This window comes from Netta rufina, assembly GCF_964035555.1.
Source record: "Netta rufina genome assembly, contig: SCAFFOLD_176, whole genome shotgun sequence".
In the NCBI taxonomy this organism is placed as follows: domain Eukaryota; kingdom Metazoa; phylum Chordata; class Aves; order Anseriformes; family Anatidae; genus Netta; species Netta rufina.
The window spans coordinates 1-19756 of record NW_028168873.1 but is presented as its reverse complement, the minus strand read 5'-3'; the positions used below and the strand labels follow the sequence as shown (position 1 = coordinate 19756).

Genomic DNA, 19756 nt, shown 5'->3' with positions numbered 1-19756 from the left:
CCCCCCCAGCGCCCCGAAGCCACCGCCGCCGCGCCCCGAAGCCACCAAAATGGGACGGGGGGGGGGTGGGGGTGGGGGAGGGGAGGGACATGGGGGGGGAGGGGAGGAACCAGGACAGGACCCAGGGGAGCCCCTCCCCATAGCCGAGGGGGAGGGGCACGGGGAGGGGGTTGGGGGGGATTTGGGGTGATCGGGGGCACTTGGGTGTTCGGAGGGGATTTGGGTTGGTTTGGGTGGGTTTGGGGTGTTTTGAGGGGTGTGGGGAGTTTTGAGGGGATTTGGGGTGTTTTGAGGGGATTTGGGTGTTTGGGGTGGATTTGGGGTGTTTGAGGTGGATTTGGGGTGTTTGGGGTGGATTACAGAGGATTTGGGTGGATTTCGGAGGATTTGGGGTGGATTATGGAGGAATTAAGACCATTTAGAGCCCTTGGGGTTATTTTGGAGAGATTTGGGGCGTTTGGGGTGGATTGGGGCCATTTGGGGGCATTGGGGGTGGTTGGAGGGATTTGGGGTGTTTGGGGAAAACTTGGATGTTTTGGCACAATTTAGGGAGCTTGGGGGTGTTTGGGGAGGATTGGGGTTGTTTGGGGAGGATTGGGGTATTTGGGAGGATTTGGAGTGGTTTTGGTGATTTGGGGGAAATTAGGGTGTTTTGGAATGTTTGGGAGATACTTGGGGGAATTTCAAGGGTTTTGGATATTTTGGGGGCATTTAGAGGGGGTGGAATTGGAGGGTTTGGAGGAACTTGGGAGTTTTGGGTGGATTTGGGGTGCTTTGGGTGGATTTGGGGAATTTGGGGGATTCTGGGTGAATTTAGCGAGTTTTGAGGGCTTTGGGGTGTTTTCAGTAGATTGGGGCCATTTGGGATTTGAAGCGTTTTGGGTGGATTTTGGTGGATTTTAGACTCTTTGGGGGGATTGGGGGCATTTTGGGGGCATTTGGGGTGTTTTGGGGACAATATGGGTGTTTGGGAGTATTTGGGTTGTTTTGGGTGGGTTTGGGGTGTTTGAGGCTGTTCTGGGGGGATTAGTGGTGTTTTGGGGGTGCTGGGGGGACTTGGGCATCCTGGGGGTGTTTGGGGCAATTGAAGGGGAATTTGGGGCATCAGGGGATTTGGGGGGATGAGGCTCTTGGGGGGGGGGGGAGCACCTTGGAGGATTTGGGGTAAATTGGGAGGATTTGGGTTTGGGAGACACTTTTGGGGGGGGGGGTGCATCGAGTCTTCTGGGGAGCATTTTGGGGCGATTTCATGGCTTTCGGGGCTGATTTGGGCATTTTGGGGACAAGTGGGGGGGATTTGGGGATTTGGGTTGGGGAGGGTCCTGGGGTGGGCTTGGGGGGGTTTTGGGGTTTGGGTGGGGGCCTCACCTGGGGGCGTCGAAGCTGTCGTAGGAGCCCACGGTGTAGTGGCGGAAGAGGCGCTTGGCTTTGTCACTGCGGCTCTCTGGGGGGGGGCACAAAGGGGTTGGGGGGCCCCGGCACCCCAAAAACTTGGGGGGGGTCCGAGGAGTCCGGGGAGGGGGGGGGCAGCCCAAAATGAGGGAGTTTGGGGCAGTTTGGGGGCCCTGGGGGGTGTTTTAGGAGAGGGAGGAATTGGGGGGGGGTCCCATCGGGGAGGGGGGCCCAGACTGGGGGGGGGTCTCATGGGCTCTGTTTTGGGGTCCCCCCCAGGCTTTGTTTTGGGGAATCCCCCCCCAGTCGATGGGTCACATTTGGAGGCAAAATTTTGGGGTCCCATTTGGGGGTCTGGGGTTTTGTTGTATTTTTTTTTGGGGGGGAGGTCCGTACCTGCCTTCCTTCGGGGTGCGCGCGGGCACCTCCTCGACGCACTCGGAGGGGAACCAGCCCACGCGGCCCCGCGCCTGCCCCTCCCAGAACCCCCCGCCCACGCTGAGCACTGTGGAAAAAAAGGGGGGGGGAATGGGGGTGGGCACGGCACCCCCAGACCCCCCCCCGTACCCCTAACCCCCACCCCGCACCCCTAAATCCCCCCCACTCCAGGGCGTGCACCCAAGCACCCTGTGTGCCCCCCCGAAATGGACCCAAGTGTCCAGGGCAGCCAAAAACGCACAGAATGGACCCAAAATCAGCTCAGGTCACCCAACAGCCACCCAAAATGGCCCCAGGGGCACCCAACGCCCAACCCAACGCATGCACCCTGGTGTTGGGGCACCCAATGCCCACCCAAAATGCACCCAAGGTCACCCAATGTTCACCCAAAATGGACATGGGTCACCCAACGTGCACCCAAAATGGCCCCAGGGGCACCCAACACCCAACCCAACGCATGCACCCCAGTGTTGGGGCACCCAATGTCCACCCAAAATGCACCCAGCTCACCCAAAATGCACCGAGGTCACCCAATATCCACCCAAAATGCACCCAGGGGCACCCAACACCCAACCCAACGCACGCACCCCAGTGTTGGGGCACCCAATGCCCACCCAAAATGCACCCAAGGTCACCCAAAATGCACCCAGGTCACCCAATATCCACCCAAAATGGCCCCAGGGGCACCCAAAATGTACCGAGGTCACCCAATCTCCACCCAAAATGCACCCAGGGGCACCCAACACCCAACCCAACGCACGCACCCTGGTGTTGGGGCACCCAATGCCCACCCAAAATTGACCCAGGTCACCCAAAATGCACCCAAGGTCACCCAACATTCACCCAAAAATGATCTAAAATTCACCCTAAAATGGACCCAACACCCAACCCAACGCATGCACCCAGGTGTTGGGGCACCCAATGCCACCCAAAATGCACCCAGCTCACCCAAAATGCACCGAGGTCACCCAATATCCACCCAAAATGGCCCCAGGGGCACCCAAAATGTACCGAGGTCACCCAATCTCCACCCAAAATGCACCCAGGGGCACCCAACACCCAACCCAACGCACGCACCCTGGTGTTGGGGCACCCAATGCCCACCCAAAATTGACCCAGGTCACCCAAAATGCACCCAGGTCACCCAATATTCACCCCAAATGGACATGGGTCACCCAACGTGCACCCAAAATGGACCTGAGTCACCCAACATCCACCCAGAATAGCCCCAGGGGCACCCAAAATCCACCCAAAATAGACCCAGGGGCACCCAACACCCAACCCAACGCATGCACCCTGGTGTTGGGGCACCCAATGCCCACCCAAAATGCACCCAGGGTCACCCAATCTCCACCCAAAATGCACCCAGGGGCACCCAACCCCAACCCAACGCACGCCCCCGGGCGCTGGCCACCCACCACGCACCCTTGGGTGCCCCCCCACCCCCCCGTGACCCACCTACCCTTGATGCGCTCGCCCTTGCTGAGCGAGAGCTCGCCCTCGCCCTGCGCCTGGTAGGGTCGCACGGCCAGGAAGGAGCGGCCGGGCACGGCCGAGTACAGCTTGCGCTTCACGCCCCGCGGGCCCAGAGACCCCCCGGGGGCGCCCGGCTCACGACCCCCCCCGCTCGAGCTGCGGGGGCACCGGGGGGTTGGGGGCAACCCGTCAGGGTTGGGGGGTCCGGTGGTGTCCGCCCCACAGCGGCCCCATTGTCCCCAGCATCCTCATCGCCCTCATCGTCTCCATCGTTTCTATAATTGTCTCCAGCATCCTTATCATGATCTCCATCATCCCCATTGTCTCCATCGTCCCCATCATCTCCATCATCCCATTGTCCCCAACGTTCCTATCATTTATCTCCATCATCCCCATCATCCCCATCATCTCCATCATCCCGTTGTCCCCATCATTTCTATCATTGTCTCCATCATCCCTATCATCTCTCCATCATCCCCATCATCCCCAATATCCTCATCATCCCCAATATCCTTATCATCCCCGTTGTCCCTATCATTTCTATCATTGTCTCCATCATCCCCATCATCTCCATCGTCCCCATCATCTCCATCATCCCCATTGTCCCCACCATTTCTATCATTTATCTCCATCATCCCCATCATCTCCATCATCCCCAATATCTTCATCATCCCTGTTGTCCCTATCATTTCTATCATTGTCTCCATCATCCCCATTGTCTCCATCGTCCCCATCATCTCCATCATCCCCATCATCTCCATCGTCCCCGTTGTCCCCATCATTTCTATAATTGTCTCCATCATCCCCACTGTCCCCATAATTTCCGTCATTATTTCCATCATCCCTATCATCTCCATCATCCCCATTGTATCCACCATCCCCAATATCCTCCTCATCTCCATCGTCCCCACCATCTCCATCATTATCTCTGCCATTCTTATCAGTATTCCTATCATCCCTATTGTCCCCATCATTCCCATTGTCTCCATCATCTCCATTGTTATCTCCATCGTCCCCATCATCCCCATCATCCCCAATATCCTCATCATCCCTGTTGTCCCCATCATTCCCATTGTCTCCATCATCTCCATTGTTATCTCCATCGTCCCCATCATCCCCATCATCCCCAATATCCTCATCATCCCTATTGTCCCCATCATTCCCATTGTCTCCATCATCTCCATCGTTATCTCCATCATCCCCATCATCGCCATTGTTTCCATCATCCTCATCATCCCCATTGTCTCCATCATTTCTATCATTATTTCCATCATGCCTATCATTGTCTCCATCGTCCTCAACATCTCCATCGTCCCCATTGTCCCCATCATCCTCATCATCTCCATCATCCCCATCATTTGTCCTCATTTCTATCATTATCTCCATCATCCTTATCATCTCCATCATCCTCATCATCCTCATCATCCCCATTGTCCCCATCATTTCTACCATCTCCATCATCACCATCTCCATTGTCCCCATCATTGTCATCATCCTCATTGTCCCCATCATCCCCATCATTATCACCCCCATTGTCTCCATCATCCCCATCATCCCTATGGTCTCCATAATCTCCACCGTGCCCATCATCCCCATCATCCTCATCGTCTCCATCACCCCCATCATCTTCATTATCTTCATCTCCATCATCCCCATTGTCCCCATCGTCCTCATCCTCAGTCTCCATCATCCCCATCATCCCCATCATCCTCATCTCCATCAACCCCATCAACCTCATTGTCTCCATCAGCCTCATCTCCATCATCCTCGTCATCTCCATCACCCCATCATCCTCATCCTCATCATCTCCATCATCCTCATCATCTTCATCACCATCCTCATCTCCATCATCCCCATCAACCTCATTGTCTCCATCATCCCCATCATCTCCATTGTCTGCATCATCCTCACCATCTCCATCATCTTCATCGTCTCCATTGTCCCCATCATCCTCATCCCCATCCTCTCCATCATCCCCATCATCTTCATCATCCTCATCCTCATCATCTTCATCACCTTCCTCATCTCCATCATCCCCATCATCCTCATCGTCTCCATCACCCCCATCATCTTCATTATCTTCATCATCTCCCTCATCCCCATCACCCCCATCGTCCCCATCACCCCCCTGTCCCCATTGTCCCCATCGCCCCCCCACCCCCATATCCCCCCCCCCTGCCCCCCCCAATACCTTGGCCTCCCCCGGGGCTGCCTGCGGGGCTCCTCGGGGTGCCGGCCCCGGGATGGGGAGCGGGCGCGAGCCCCCCGGGGGCTGCTGGCGCTGCGCAGGGTGCCCGTGGGGGCGCGGGGGGCCGGGGGGGGCGCCGGGGGGGCCCCTCAGAGCCCACTCGGGCCCCCCCGCCCCGGCGTCGCTGTTGGCCCGCAGCAGGCGCTGGGGCAGGGGCAGCGCCCCCCGCGCCCCCTCCCGGCGACGCCCCGCGAACTGGGGGCTCTCCTGGAACGGCACTGGGATGGGGGGGGGGCACCCATGGGTGGGGGGGCACCCATGGGTGTGGGGGGGGCTCCCGTGTCCCCCCTTAGCTCCCCTGTCCCCCCCCCATCCCTTTATATCCCCCCCATATCCCCCACGCCCCCCAATGTCCCCATGTCCCTAGCGCCCCCCCCATGTCCCCAGCGCCCCCCCCACGTCCCCACGCCCCCCCCCCCACTCACCCACATCCGAGTCCCGGTGGTTCTTGATCAGCTCCCCCAGCTCGAAGTTCCCCGCGATGACGGCCACCTGGAGGGGGGGACACGTTGGGGACACACTCAGCTGGGGGTCCCCGCGCCCCCCCCAACCTCACCGTGTGTGTCCCCTCCCCCGTGTCCCCGTGTCCCCACCTGGAAGGGCGTCTGCCCGCTGTTGTTCTTCACCTCCTTGTTGGCCCCCCGGTACAGCAGGATGCGGGCGCAGCTCTCCTGGGGGGGGCACGGCACGTGGCCCCATAGCCCATATCCCATACCTCTATGTCCCCCATGGCCCCATATCCCCTGTCCCCAATCCTCTTGTCCCATATCTCCACGTCCCCATGTCCCCATCCCTACATCTTACACCCCCCATATCCCCATGTCCCACATCCCCACGTCCCCATCCCCATGTCCCTGTCCCCATGTCCCCATCCCCACATCCCCATCCCCATGTCACTGTCCCCATATCCTGTCCCCATATCCCCTGTCCCCATGTCCTTGTCCCCATTTCCCTGTCTCCACGTCCCCATCCCCATGTCCCCATCCCCATGTCCCCATCCCCACATCCCCGTGTCCCTGTCCCCATCCCCGTATCCCCGTCCCTGTCCCCATGTCCCACAACGTCCCCATGTCCCCATCCCAGTCCCCGTGTCCCCATCCCCATGTCCCCATCGCCATGTCCCTGTCCCCATATCCCGTTCCCATATCCCCTGTCCCCATGTCCTTGTCCCCATTTCCCTGTCTCCATGTCCCCATCCCCATGTCCCCATCCCCACATCCCCGTGTCCCTGTCCCCATCCCCATATCCCTGTCCCTGTCCCCATGTCCCACAACGTCCCCATGTCCCCATCCCAGTCCCCGTGTCCCCATCCCCGTGTCCCTGTCCCCATATCCCCCATCCCCATATCCCCATGTCCTTGTCCCCATATCCCCTGTCCCCATGTCCTTGTCCCTGTATCCCCATCCCCATGTCCCCATCCCCACGTCCCTGTCCCCATATCCCGTCCCCATATCCCCTGTCCCCATGTCCTTGTTCCCATGTCGTTGTCCCCATGTCCTTGACCCCATTTCCTTGTGTCCATGTCCCCATCCCTGTGTCCCCGTCCCTATATCCCCCATCCCCACGTCCCCATCCCCATCCCCACATCCCCGTGTCCCTGTCCCCATCCCCGTATCCCCGTCCCTGTCCCCATGTCCCACAACGTCCCCATGTCCCCATCCCAGTCCCCATGTCCCCATCCCCACATCCCCATCCCCATGTCCCTGTCCCCATATCCCGTCCCCATATCCCCTGTCCCCATGTCCTTGTCCCCATTTCCCTGTCTCCATGTCCCCATGTCCCCATCCCCGTGTCCCCATCCCCATGTCCCCATCCCATATCCCCGTCCCTGTCCCCATGTCTCCATCCCATCCCCATGTCCCCATCCCCGTGTCCCCATCCCCGTGTCCCCATCCCATATCCCCGTCCCTGTCCCCATGTCTCCATCCCATCCCCATGTCCCCATCCCCGTGTCCCCATCCCCGTGTCCCCATCCCCGTCCCCCCCAGTGTCCCCGTCCCCACCTTGTTGTATAGGGCGCAGATGTGCAGCGCGGTGTTCCCGGAGGCGTTCTGCGCCGCCGCCTCGGCCCCATAGAAGAGGAGGTGCTCGAGGTGCTGCGAGTGGCCGTGCTGGCACGCCTGGGGACACGGGGACACGGGGCGTGGGACACGGGGACACGCCGGGGGGTGCGGGGGGCGCTGGGGGTGTGGGGACATTGGGGGACGCTGGGATATGGGGGAGGTAACTGGGGAATGGGGGACACTGGGGACATGGGGATATTGGGGGGCAGTGGGGGACACTGGGGGACAGGGGGACATTGGGGGACACTGGGGGACAGGGGGACATTGGGGGACATTGGGGGACACGGGGACATTGGGGGGCATTGGGGGTCACAGGGAGATTGGGGGACACTGGGGTCATGGGCGAGATACTGGGGAACATGGGAGGGACACTGGGGACATGGGGACACTGGGGACATGGGGACACTGGCGGACATGGAGACATTGGGGGACACTGGGGGTCATGGGGGAGATACTGGGGAACGTGGGGGGGACACTGGGGACATGGGGACACTGGGGACATGAGGACATTGGGGGACACTGGGACATGGGGACACGAGGACACTGGGGGACACTGGGGGGTATAAGGATATTGGGGGAGATACTGGGGTCATGGGGGAGATACTGGGGAACATTGGGGGGCACTGGGGACATTGGGGGACATGGGGACATTGGGGGGACATTGGGGAGCATGGGGACATGGGGAGGACACTGGGAAGCATGGGGACATTGGGGGACACTGGGGCCATGGGGCCATGGAGGAGATACTGGGGACCATGGGGACACTGGGGGACGCTGGGGATGATACTGGGGACCAGGGGGACATTGTGGGGGACACTGGGGACCATGGGGACATTGGGCAACGTGGGGACATTGGGGGACACTGGGGATGATACTGGGGACCATGGGGACATTGGGGGACACTGGGGACCATGGGGAGGACATGGGGACCATGGGGACATGGGACATGGAGGATATGGGGACGTGGAGGATATAGGGACACGGGGACTTGGGGACATGGGGACAGGGGGACACGGGGACAGGGGGACATGGGGACAGGGGGACGCGGTGACCTGGTGGATCTCCTGCCAGCCGTTCTCGTCGACGGTGCCGATGTGGGCGCGGTTGTAGAGCAGCAGCTCGCAGCAGCGGGGGTCGCCCCCCACCATGGCCGTGTGGTACAGGGGGGTCAGCCCCCGGCGGTCCTTGTAGTTGGGGGAGCCCCCCAGGTCCAGCAGCGCCTGCGGGGACGCCCAGCACCCAGCACCCGCTGCACCCAGTGCCCATTGCACCCATTGCACCCAGCACCCAGTGTGCCCAATGCGCCCGGCACCCATTGCACCCAGCACCCATTGCATCTGGGCATGCAGCTCCCATTGCACCCAGCACCCAGTGCCCATTGCAACTGGCACCCATTGCACCCAGTGCCCATTGCACCCAGCACCCATTGCACCTGGGTGTGCAGCGCCCACTGCACCCAGCACCCATTGCACCCGGTGCCCATTGCATGCATTGCACCCATCACCCATTGCACCTGGCAGCCACTGCATCCATTGCACCTAGCACCTGGCACCCATTGCACCCCGTGCCCATCACAACCAGCACCCAGCACCCATTGCACCCAGCACCCATTGCACCCAGCACCCATTGCACCCAGCACCCATTGCATCCAGCACCCATTGCACCCAGCGCCCATTGCACCCATTGCACCCAGCACCCATTGCACCCAGGTGTGCAGCACCCACTGCACCCAGCACCCATTGCACCCAGCTCCTTTTGCACCCGTGCAAGCACAACACCCGCGCATGCATTGCACACGTGCACCCATTGCACACGTGCACCCACTGCACCCCCTTGCATGCCCAGCACCCACACACGCTGCAGCAGCACGCACAGCACCATGCACACCCACGGGTGCCCGTGCACACTCCTGCACACCCATGGGTGCCCCTGCATCCTTGTAGGTGCCCATGCAAGCTGCTGGGTGCTTGTACACGCTCCTGCACACCCATAGGTGCACGTGCACACTTATGGGTGCCCGCACAAGCCGATGGTGCCCATGCATGCTCCTACAGACCCTTGGGTCCCCGCCACCCATGGGTGCCAGTACACACTCCCACACACCCATGGGTGCCCATGCAAGCCAATGGGTGCCTGTGCAAGCTCTTGCACACCCATGGGTGTCCATGCACACTTATGGGTGCCCACGCAAGCTGATGGGTGCCCACGCACGCTCCTACAGACCCACGGGTCCCCGGCACCCATGGGTGCCCATGCATGCTCCTACAGACCCATTGGTGCCTGCACATGCTCCCCCACACCCAGGGTTCCCTGCCACCCATGGGTGCCCATGCATGCTCCTACAGACCCACGGGTGCCTGTGCATGCTCCCCCACACCCAGGGGTCCCTGCCACCCATGGGTCCCCGTCACCCATGGGGGCCCATGCACCCTCCCACACCCAGGGGTCCCTGCCACCCATGGGTGCTCGTCCACCCTCCCACACCCAGGGGTCTCCACCACCCCCGGGTGCCTGTGCGCCCTCTCACTCCCAAGGGTCCCCATCACCCATGGGTGCCCGTGCACCCTCCCACACCCAAGGGTCCCCATCACCCATGGGTGCCCATACACCCTCCCACACCCAAGGGTCCCCACCACCCATGGGTGCCCGTGCACCCTCCCACACCCCCATGAGTCCCCGCCACCCAGGGGTCCCCGCCACCCATGGGTGCCCCCCGCGTACCAGCAGGGCGGGGTAGCGGCGGGTGCAGACGGCGCGGTGCAGCGCGGGTGGCGCCGTCGCGGGCGCGGAAGTCGAGGTGGGCGCCCCCCAGGCACAGCAGCCGGATGATCTCCACCTCCCCCGGACCCTCGCGCTGCGCCGCCAGCGTCAGCGGCGTCTCTGGGGGCACCCGGCGGCACCCACGTCACCCGGGGGGCACCCAAGGGTGCCCGGTGGCACCCACGTCAACCCCCCGGGGAAAGGGAGCCGGGGGCATAATGGGGCGGGGGGGGGTGGCGGGGGGCTTGGGGACGATGGGGGGCGCATGGGGACGTGGGGAGGGAGGGGGTGAGGGGCACCCTGGGGTGTCACCAGGGATGTGGGTGTGTCTCCAAGGGGCTCAAGGACACCCTGGGGTGTCACTAGGGGTACGGGGGTGGCCCCAAAGGGATAAGGGACATCCCAGGGGTGTCCCTGGGGACATGGGGGTGTCCCCAAGGGGATAAGGATGTCCCCCAGGGGTGTCACTGGGAATATGGGGGTGTCCCCAGGGGGCTCAGGGACACCCTGGGGTGTCACCAGGGATATGGGTGTGGCCCCAAAGGGTTAAGGGACATCCCAGGGGTGTCCCCAAGGGGCTTGGGGACATCCCAGGGGTGTTGCCAAGGGTATGGGGGTGTCCCCAAGGGGATTAGGGACATCCTGAGGGTGTCCCCAAGGGGCTCGGGGACATCCCAGGGGTGCCACCAGGGACATGGGGGTGTCCCCAGGGGGCTTGGGGACATCCCAGGGGTGTCATCAGGCACAAAGTGATGTCCCCAAGGGTCTCAGGGACACCCTGGGGCTGTCCCCAGAGACACGGAGATGTCCCCAAGGGGACATGGAACATCCCAGAGGTGTCACCAAGGACGTGGCAATGTCCCCAGGGGGCTTGGGGACATCCTGGGGGTGTCCCCAGGGATAGAGGGAGGTCCCCAGGGGGCTTGGGGACATCCCAGGGGTGCCACTAGGGATACGGGGGTGTCCCCAGGGGGCTTGGGGACATTCCGGGGGTGTCCCCAGGGATAGAGAGAGGTCCCCAGGGGGCTCAGGGACATCCCAAGGGTGTCCCCAGGGACATGGGGGCATCCCCAGGGGGCTTGGGGACGTTCTGGGGGTGTCCCCAGGGATAGAGGGAGGTCCCCAGGGGGTTTGGGGACATCCTGGGGGTGTCCCCAGGGATAGAGGGAGGTCCCCAGGGGGCTTGGGGACATCCCAGGGGTGCCACCAGGGATACGGGGGTGTCCCCAGGGGGCTTGGGGACATTCCAGGGGTGCCACCAGGGATACGGGGGTGTCCCCAGGGGGCTCGGGGACATCCCAGGGGTGCCACCAGGGCCATCACCAGGGCCATGGGGCTGGGCTCCCAGGGCCACCGAGGCACAGGACGGGGGACATGGGGACACGGGGACGTGGGGACAGGGGGACAGGGGGACGGGGGGACGGGGGGACAGGGGGACACTCACCCCCCGAGTCGGAGTCGTGGTAGTTGGGGTCGAGGCCGCGGTCCAGCAGCCGCGCCACCTTCTCGGCCGAGCCGTGCTGCACGTAGTCCAGGAACTTGCGCAGCCCCGTCTGGGGACAGCGGGGGACATGGGGACACCGGGGGGGGACACCGGGGGGCAGCTGGGGGTCACCGGGGGGCAGGGGGACACCAGGGGACCAGGGGGCAGCTGGGGGTCACTGGGGGGAAGGGGGACACCAGGGGGACACCAGGGGACAGCTGGGGGTCACTGGGGGGCAGGGGGACACCAGGGGACATGGGGACACCAGGGGGACACCAGGGGACAGCTGGGGGTCACTGGGGGGCAGGGGGACACCGGGGGACATGGGGACACTGGGGAGTCACTGGGGGGCAGGGGGACACCAGGGGGATGTGGGGACATGGGGAGAGCTTGGGGACATGGGGGGATATGGGGACATTGGGGGGCAGGGGGTTACCAGGGGACATGGGGACACCGGGGGGACACCGGGGGACAGGGGGACACCAGGGGATGTGGGGACATCATGGGGACACTGAGAGGACATTGGGGGCGTAGGGGGTGTGGGGGGACACTGTGGGGACACTGTGGGGACACTGGAGGGACACTGGGGCCATGGGGACACCGTGGAGACCTTGGGGTCATGGAGGGGACATTGGGGTCATGGGGGGGGCATTGGGTCACCGAGGGGTCACGGGGCCACCACAGGAGCCCACCGCCTACGGGAAACCCAAGCAGGGGGCGTGGCCACGCGGCAGGGGGCGTGTCCCAGAGGAGGGGGCGTGGTCATATTTAAAAAGGGGCGTGGCCAAGGGGCGGGGGGCGGGGCGGGGGGCGGGGCCCACCTTGGTGTGCAGCTTGGCCAGCTGCTTCTCGTCCAGGTTGGTCTGCTTGTACACCCGCGTCTTGTACCGGAACTGGGGGGGCGGGGTCAGCCAGGGGCACGCCCCCTCGGCAGGGACACGCCCCCCTGGAGGACACGCCCCCAAGAAGGACACGCCCCCACAAAGGCCACGCCCCCTCCCATTCAGCCCATGCTGCACCCCCCAGGCTCCACCCACTCCTCGCTCAGCCCCGCCCCTGCCGCAGGCCACGCCCCTGCTCCAAGCCACGCCCCCAAGCTCCAGGAGGGCGTGGTCGATTGGGAGACACGCCCACATTTAGCCACACCCACTCAAGCTCCTCCCACTGCCCTGGTGGCGACCCCGCCCCTTGCCCCTCCCCAGGCCACCCCCACCCTTTTGTCTCCGCCCCCAGGTGCCCCACCCATCCTGACCACGCCCCTTTTGTCCCACCACGGGAGGCCCCGCCCACCTCCAGCCCCGCCCACTTTGACGCAGACCACGCCCACCACATGCCCCAGAGCCACGCCCACCTCATTCCCCAACCCCACCCTTTTTGGCCCCACCCCCCTGAGACTCCGCCCCCAGAGTCCCCACCCCTCTGGCCACACCCAGTCCTGGCCACGCCCCCTGAGTAGGCCACACCCCTTTCTCCCCAGAGCCCCTCCCACCTCCCCGCCCCCACCCTCACTCCACCTTTTTTCCCCCACCCCTTGAGACTCCACCGCCGGAGACCCCACCCTCTATGGCCCCGCCCCTTAGGACCCCTCCCCCAGAGGCCCCGCCCACCTCTGGCCACGCCCCCTGAGCCTGACCACGCCCTTCCAGAGCCCCCAGACCCCCTCCCGTTCCCCGACCCCACCCCTTTAGACCCCACCCCCTTGCATCCTGCCCCTTTAGGCCCCACCCCTTAAGGCCCCGCCCTTATACGCCACGCCCCCTATCGCCCCACCCCCTTTAAGCCTCATCCCTTTAGGCCCTGCCCACCTCGAGGTAGGCCACGCCTTTCCAGAGCCCCCAGACCTCCTCCCATTCCCCAACCCCACCCCTTTAGACCCCACCCCTTTGTACCCCACCCCTCTCGCGCCCCACCCCTTTAAGCTCCGCCCCTTTAAGCCCCGCCCACCTCTTTACCACGCCCCCTGAGCCTGACCACGCCCTTCCAGAGCCCCCAGACCCCCTCTCATTCCCCAACCCCACCCCTTGAGACCCCACCCCTTTGATGCCCCACCCCTTTAAGCCCCGCCCACCTCTTGACCACGCCCCCTGAGCCTGACCACACCCTTCCAGAACCCCCAGACCTCCTCCCATTCCCCAACCCCACCCCCTTGTGCCCAACCCTTTGAGGCCTCGCCCCCTCGCGCCCCGCCCCCTCGCGCCCCACCCTCTAGGCCCCTCCCTTTTTAAGCCCCGCCCACCTCTTGGCCACGCCCCCAGAGCCTGACCACGCCCTTCCTGAAGCCCCCAGACCCCCTCCCGTTCCCCAACCCCCCTCCCTTTAGACCCCGCCCTCTCGCACCCCGCCCCTCTAGGCCCCGCCCCATTCAGGCCCCACCCCTTTTAGGCCACGCCCACCTCTGGCCACGCCCCCCGAGCCTGACCACGCCCTTCCAGAACCCCCAGACCTCCTCCCATTCCCCAACCCCATCCCCTTGTGCCCAACCCTTTGAGGCCTCGCCCCCTCGCACCCCACCCCTCTAGGCCCCTCCCCTTCAGGCCCCGCCCCTTTTAAGCCCCTCCCACCTCTTGACCACGCCCCCAGAGCCTGACCACGCCCTTCCTGAAGCCCCCAGACCCCCTCCCATTCCCCAACCCCCCTCCCTTTAGACCCCGCCCTCTTGCACCCCGCCCCTCTAGGCCCGCCCCACTCGAGCCCCACCCCCTTTAGGCCACGCCCACCTTTGGCCACGCCCCCTGAGCCTGACCACACCCTTCCAGAACCCCCAGACCTCCTCCCATTCCCCAACCCCAACCCCACCCCCTTGTGCCCAACCCTTTGAGGCTCCGCCCCTCCAGGCCCCGCACCCTCGCGCCCCGCCCTTTTAAGCCCCGCCCCCCTTTTATCCCCGCCCACCTCGAGGTAGGCCACGCCCTTCCAGAGCCCCCAGACCTCCTCCCATTCCCCAACCCCACCCCTTGAGGCCCCGACCTTTTGCACCCCACCCCTTTAAGCTCCGCCCTCTCCGGCCCCGCCCTTTTAAGCCCCGCCCCCTTTAAGCCCCGCCCACCTCGAGGTAGGCCACGCCCTTCCAGAGCCCCCAGACCCCCTCCCATTCCCCAACCCCACCCCCTCGTGCCCAACCCTTTGAGGCCCCGCCCTTCCAGGCCCCGCCCTTTTAATCCCCGCCCCCTTTTAAGCCCCTCCCCCTTTAAGCCCCGCCCACCTCGAGGCAGGCCACGCCCTTCCAGAGCCCCCAGACCTCCTCCCATTCCCCAACCCCACCCCTTGAGATCCCGCCCTTTCTCGCCCCGCCCACTCGAGCCCCACCCCCTTTAGGCCACGCCCACCTCTGGCCACGCCCCCTGAGCCTGACCACACCCTTCCAGAACCCCCAGACCCCCTCCCATTCCCCAACCTCACCCCTTGAGGCCCCACCCTTTGTGCCCCACCCCTTTAAGCCCCACCCCCTCGCGCCCCGCCCCTTTAAGCCCCGCCCCCTTTTCAGCCCCTCCCCCTTTAAGCCCCGCCCACCTCGAGGTAGGGCACGCCCTGCTCGAAGCTCTGGGGGTAGTCGCGCAGGGGCCGCTCCTCGTCCAGGAATTTGGCGTCGCGGCCGGCGGCGGCCGGCTGGAAGAGGCCGTAGTTGAGGCCGTCGTGGAGGCCCTCGGTCAGCGTGCACAGCACCTGCTGCTTGGCCGCCCACACCGCCGCCCCCGGGTCGAAGCGCAGGCACTTCTGGGGGGGGGGGGGGGGGGATGTTAAAATTAGGGGGGGGGTCGCGGAGGTGGGATCACCCCCCCCTGGAGTGATGGGGAGGTGGGGAAGGGGAGGTTGAAATGGGGAGGTGGGGATGGGGAAGGGAAGGGCAGCAGTAAATGGGGGGGGGGTGAGGATGGGGGGGGGGGTATGCCCACCTAAATGGGTCTGGGGGGGGGTTGGGGATGGGGATGCCCACCTAAATGGGCCCGGGGGGGTGGGTTGGGGATGGGGACCCCCCCCCAAAATGTACCCATAGGGTGTCCTGGGAATGGAAGTCCCCCAAAATGTGCCTGGGGGGGGGATTGGGGATGGGGACCCCCACCTAAATGGACCCGGGGGGGGGCTTGGGGATGGGGAGTGCCCCTATATGGACCTGGGGGGGGAGCTTGGGGATGGGGACCCCCCCTAAATGTACATGGGGGGGGGCCTTGGGGATGGGGACCCTCCCTAAATGCACCCATGGGGAGTCCTGGGAATGGGAGCCCCCCAAAATGTGCCTGGGGGGGGATTGGGGATGGGGACCCCCACCTAAATGGACCCATAGGGTGTCCTGGGAATGGAAGTCCCCCAAAATGTGCCTGGGGGGGGGATTGGGGATGGGGACCCCCACCTAAATGGACCCGGGGGGGGGCTTGGCGATGGGGACCCTCAGCTAAATGCAGCCATGGGGGGTCCTGGGATATGGGGACACCCCAATAAATATACCTGGGGGGGGGTTGAGGATGGGGATTCCCCCTTAAAATGGACCCATAGGGGGTCCTGGGAATGGGGAGTGCCCCTAAATGGACCTGGGGGGGGGCTTGGGGATGGGCATCCCCCCCAAATGTACATGGGGGGTCCTGGGAATGGGGAGTGCCCCTAAATGGACCTGGGGGGGGGCTTGGGGATGGGCATCCCCCCCAAATGTACATGGGGGGTCCTGGGAATGGGGAGTGCCCCTAAATGGACCTGGGGGGGGTCCTGGGAGGGGGAACGCCCCCAAAATGTGCCTGGGGGGAGGGGGTTGGGGATGGGGAACCCCCATAAATGCACCCATGGCATGTCCTGGGAATGGGGACCCCCCCCCCAAAATGTGCCTGGGGGGGGATTGGGACCCCTCCCAAATGCACCCATGGGGGGTCCTGGGAATGGGGAGTGCCCCTAAATGGACCTGGGGGGGGGGGCCTTGGGAATGGGGACCCCCACCCAAATGCACCCATGGGAGGTCCTGGGAATGGGAGCCCCCCCAAAATGTGCCTGGGGGGGGGGGGCTTGGGGATGGGGACCCCTCCCAAATGCACCCATGGGGGGTCCTGGGAATGCGAACCCCCCTAAATGGACCCAGTGGGGGTCCTGGGAGGGGGAACCCCCCCAAAATGTACATGGGGGGGGGCCTTGGGGATGGGGACCCCTCCCAAATGCACCCATGGCATGTCCTGGGAATTTGGACCCCCCCTAAATGGACCCAGGGGGGGTCTTGGGAATGGGAACCCCCCAAATGCACCCATGGAGGGTCCTGGGAATGGGGACCCCCCATATTTCCAGCCCCCCCCCCATTTATGGGGACTGCCCTTATTTTTGGGACACCTCCCCTATTTATGGTGATCCCCCCCCTCATTTTGGGTAGACCCCCATATTACGGGGAACCCCCTCTTTTGGCCTAAGCCCCTATTTGGGGGGAGATACCCCATTTATGGGACCCCCCCCATTTATGGGACCCCCCCATTTATGGGGACCCCCCCTCTACTTTTGGGGACCCCCCCTGCTTATGGACCCCCTATTTTAAGGGATGCCCCCCCTACATTTGGGCACTCTCCCCCTTATGGGCATCCCCCTTTATTTTGCCCAACCCCCCCTTATTTTTGGGGACCACCCCTTATTTGGAGACCCCCCCTTATTTGGAGACCCCCCCCTTATTTTTGGGGGACCCCCCCTGATTTTGGGGACCCCCCCCCCCCTCACCGTCTGGTGCAGGTCGGGGATGCCGATGCGGAACACCATCATGCTGAAGTGGGTGTCGTCGGGGGCCGGGGGGGGGTCTGGGGGGGACCCCTCGGGGTCTGGGGGGGCCCGGGTTGGCTCCGGGGGGGGCCCTCGCGGGAGCTCCCCGAATCCGAGTCGCCCCTCGGGGTACTCGGAGCCCCGGCCCTCCTCCTCCTCGCTGGAGGCCGGCGTGCGCGGCATGCTCCCGGCGCCCGCTGCACCATCACAGACGCTGGGGGGGGCACAGGTGGGGACCCCCCCTCAGCACCCCCAAAACCTCCCCTCAGCACCCCAAAAGCGCCCCCGGCACCCCCAGGGTCGCACGCGCGTGTGCAAACGGCTGGGGGTGCACGGGGCCGCTGCCAGGGTTGGGGTGAAACGGGGGTCAGGGTGCTGGGAGGGACCCCCCCCCGCACCCCAAAAGCCCCCCTGCGCCCCCCCCCACCCACTCCTCAGCACCCCCAGGCTTGCACGCGCGTGTGCAAACACATTGGGGTGCATGGGGTTGCTGCGCCAGGATGGGGCTCATACGGGGTCAGGGTGCTGGGAAGAGGGAAAGAAGTGGGGGACCCCCCCCCCTGCACCCCAAAATCCCCCCCCAGCACCCCCAAAATCCCCCCCTCAGCAACCCTAAATCCCCCCCTTAGCACCCCCAGGCTTTCACACGCGTGTGCATACATGGGGGTACGTGCGTGTGCACGGGGTTGCTGTCCCAGCATGGGGCTCATATGGGGGTCAGGGTGCTGGGGGGAAAGTGGGGGGACCCCCCCAGCACCCCAAAACCCCTCTCAGCACCCCCCAAACTCTATCAACACTCCCCAAATTTGCACACAGCGCGTGCACACGCTTGGGGGTGTGTGCATGTGCACGGGGTCGCTGCACCAGGATGGGGTCCATACGGGGTCAGGGTGCTGGGAGGGGGGTGGAGAGAAGTTGGGGACCCCCCCCTCTGCACCCCTAAAACCCCCCAGCACCCCCAATCCCCCCCCCATAGCACTCACAGGCTTGCACACACGTGTGCACAGAGCTGGTGGTGAATGCGTGTGCACGGGGGTTGCTGCACCAGGATGGGGTGGGAGGGGGGTCAGGGTGCTGGGGGGGGGGTTGCAAGAGGCAGGGGACCCCCCCCAGCACCCCCAGCACCCGTGCACTTGCACCCCTTGCACACGCGTGTGCACACACCAGGGGTCACGCACGCGCGTGGCAGCACCTGGGGCCACTTGCACACGGCTTGGGGGGGGGGGGGCAGCACCTTGTGCCCCCCGGTGCCACCCTGGCACGCTCGTTGCACGCCCCCGCCCGTGCCCCCCGCCCGGCCCTCGCACGCTCGCCCCCCGCCCTCGCACGGCCCGGCCCCGCGCCCCAGTTCTGGTGGCGGGAAGTGGGGCGCGTCCCGGGGGGGCCCAGCCCCAGATCGGCGCCGGCGCCGTGACCTTGGGGGCCCTTGAACCAGTTGTGGCGGCGCCAGGGGGGGTTGGGGGCACGGGGGGGGGCGCGTGTGCAAACGTGGGGAGCACACGCGTGTGAGCATGGCCGAGGCGGGGAGGGTACGTGCGTGTGTGCATGCACGGGGAGCAATTTGGTAGCACCATGAGCGTGCAAGGTGCAGGCGTGTGCAAGCGTGTGCATGCACCAGCAAGTGTGATAGCACGGGCGTGCAAAGTGCAGGTGTGTGCAAGCGTGTTCGTGCACAAGGAGCAAGTGTGTTTGCAGGTGTATTGAAGGTGCAAGTGTGTACATGCGTGAAGAAGTGTGCATTTATGGCATTTACGGAAGGCACACGTGTGTGCAAGCGTGTGCATGCATGGGGAGCACGTATCTGCTAGCATGTGCACAAAAAGTGCGTGCGTGTGCAAGGGTGTGCACAAAGGCTGCGTGCATGTGCACACGGAGCGTGTCTGTGCACCCTGAGCATGGATGTGCATGCACAGGGAGTGTGTGTGTGTGCAAATGTGGGTGTGCACGAGGAGCACACACGTCTGTGCACGATGCGTGTGCACGAGCGGTGCACGCGTGTGGGTGTGCAGCCCCAGGGAGCACTGTGCAAGCGTGTGGCTGCGCAGGGAGCGCACACCTGCAAGCGTGTGCATGCATGTGAGCGGGTGTGCAAGCCAACGCACGTGTAGCAGCGCGTGCACCAATAGTGAGCACACATGTGCTAGCGTGTGCGTGCAGGTGGCACATGCGTGAGCGTGC

General features: G+C 64.3%; 1 protein-coding gene across 1 annotated transcript; it reads right to left on the bottom strand.

The window, feature by feature from the left end:
• Positions 1-1368: 1368 nt before the first annotated feature.
• LOC311221772 (SH3 and multiple ankyrin repeat domains protein 1-like) lies at positions 1369-17761 on the bottom strand (the record flags this gene model as incomplete). Its single annotated transcript, XM_084307166.1, is given in 16 exon segments — positions 1369-1444; positions 1789-1811; positions 1813-1897; positions 3293-3462; positions 5498-5611; positions 5613-5772; positions 5980-6046; positions 6148-6225; positions 7558-7674; positions 8670-8837; positions 10339-10383; positions 10385-10497; positions 11822-11930; positions 12682-12753; positions 15371-15574; positions 17540-17761. Coding segments are annotated over 16 exon segments (1823 nt in total), but the record flags the coding sequence as incomplete, so codon positions are not given.
• Positions 17762-19756: the final 1995 nt, after the last annotated feature.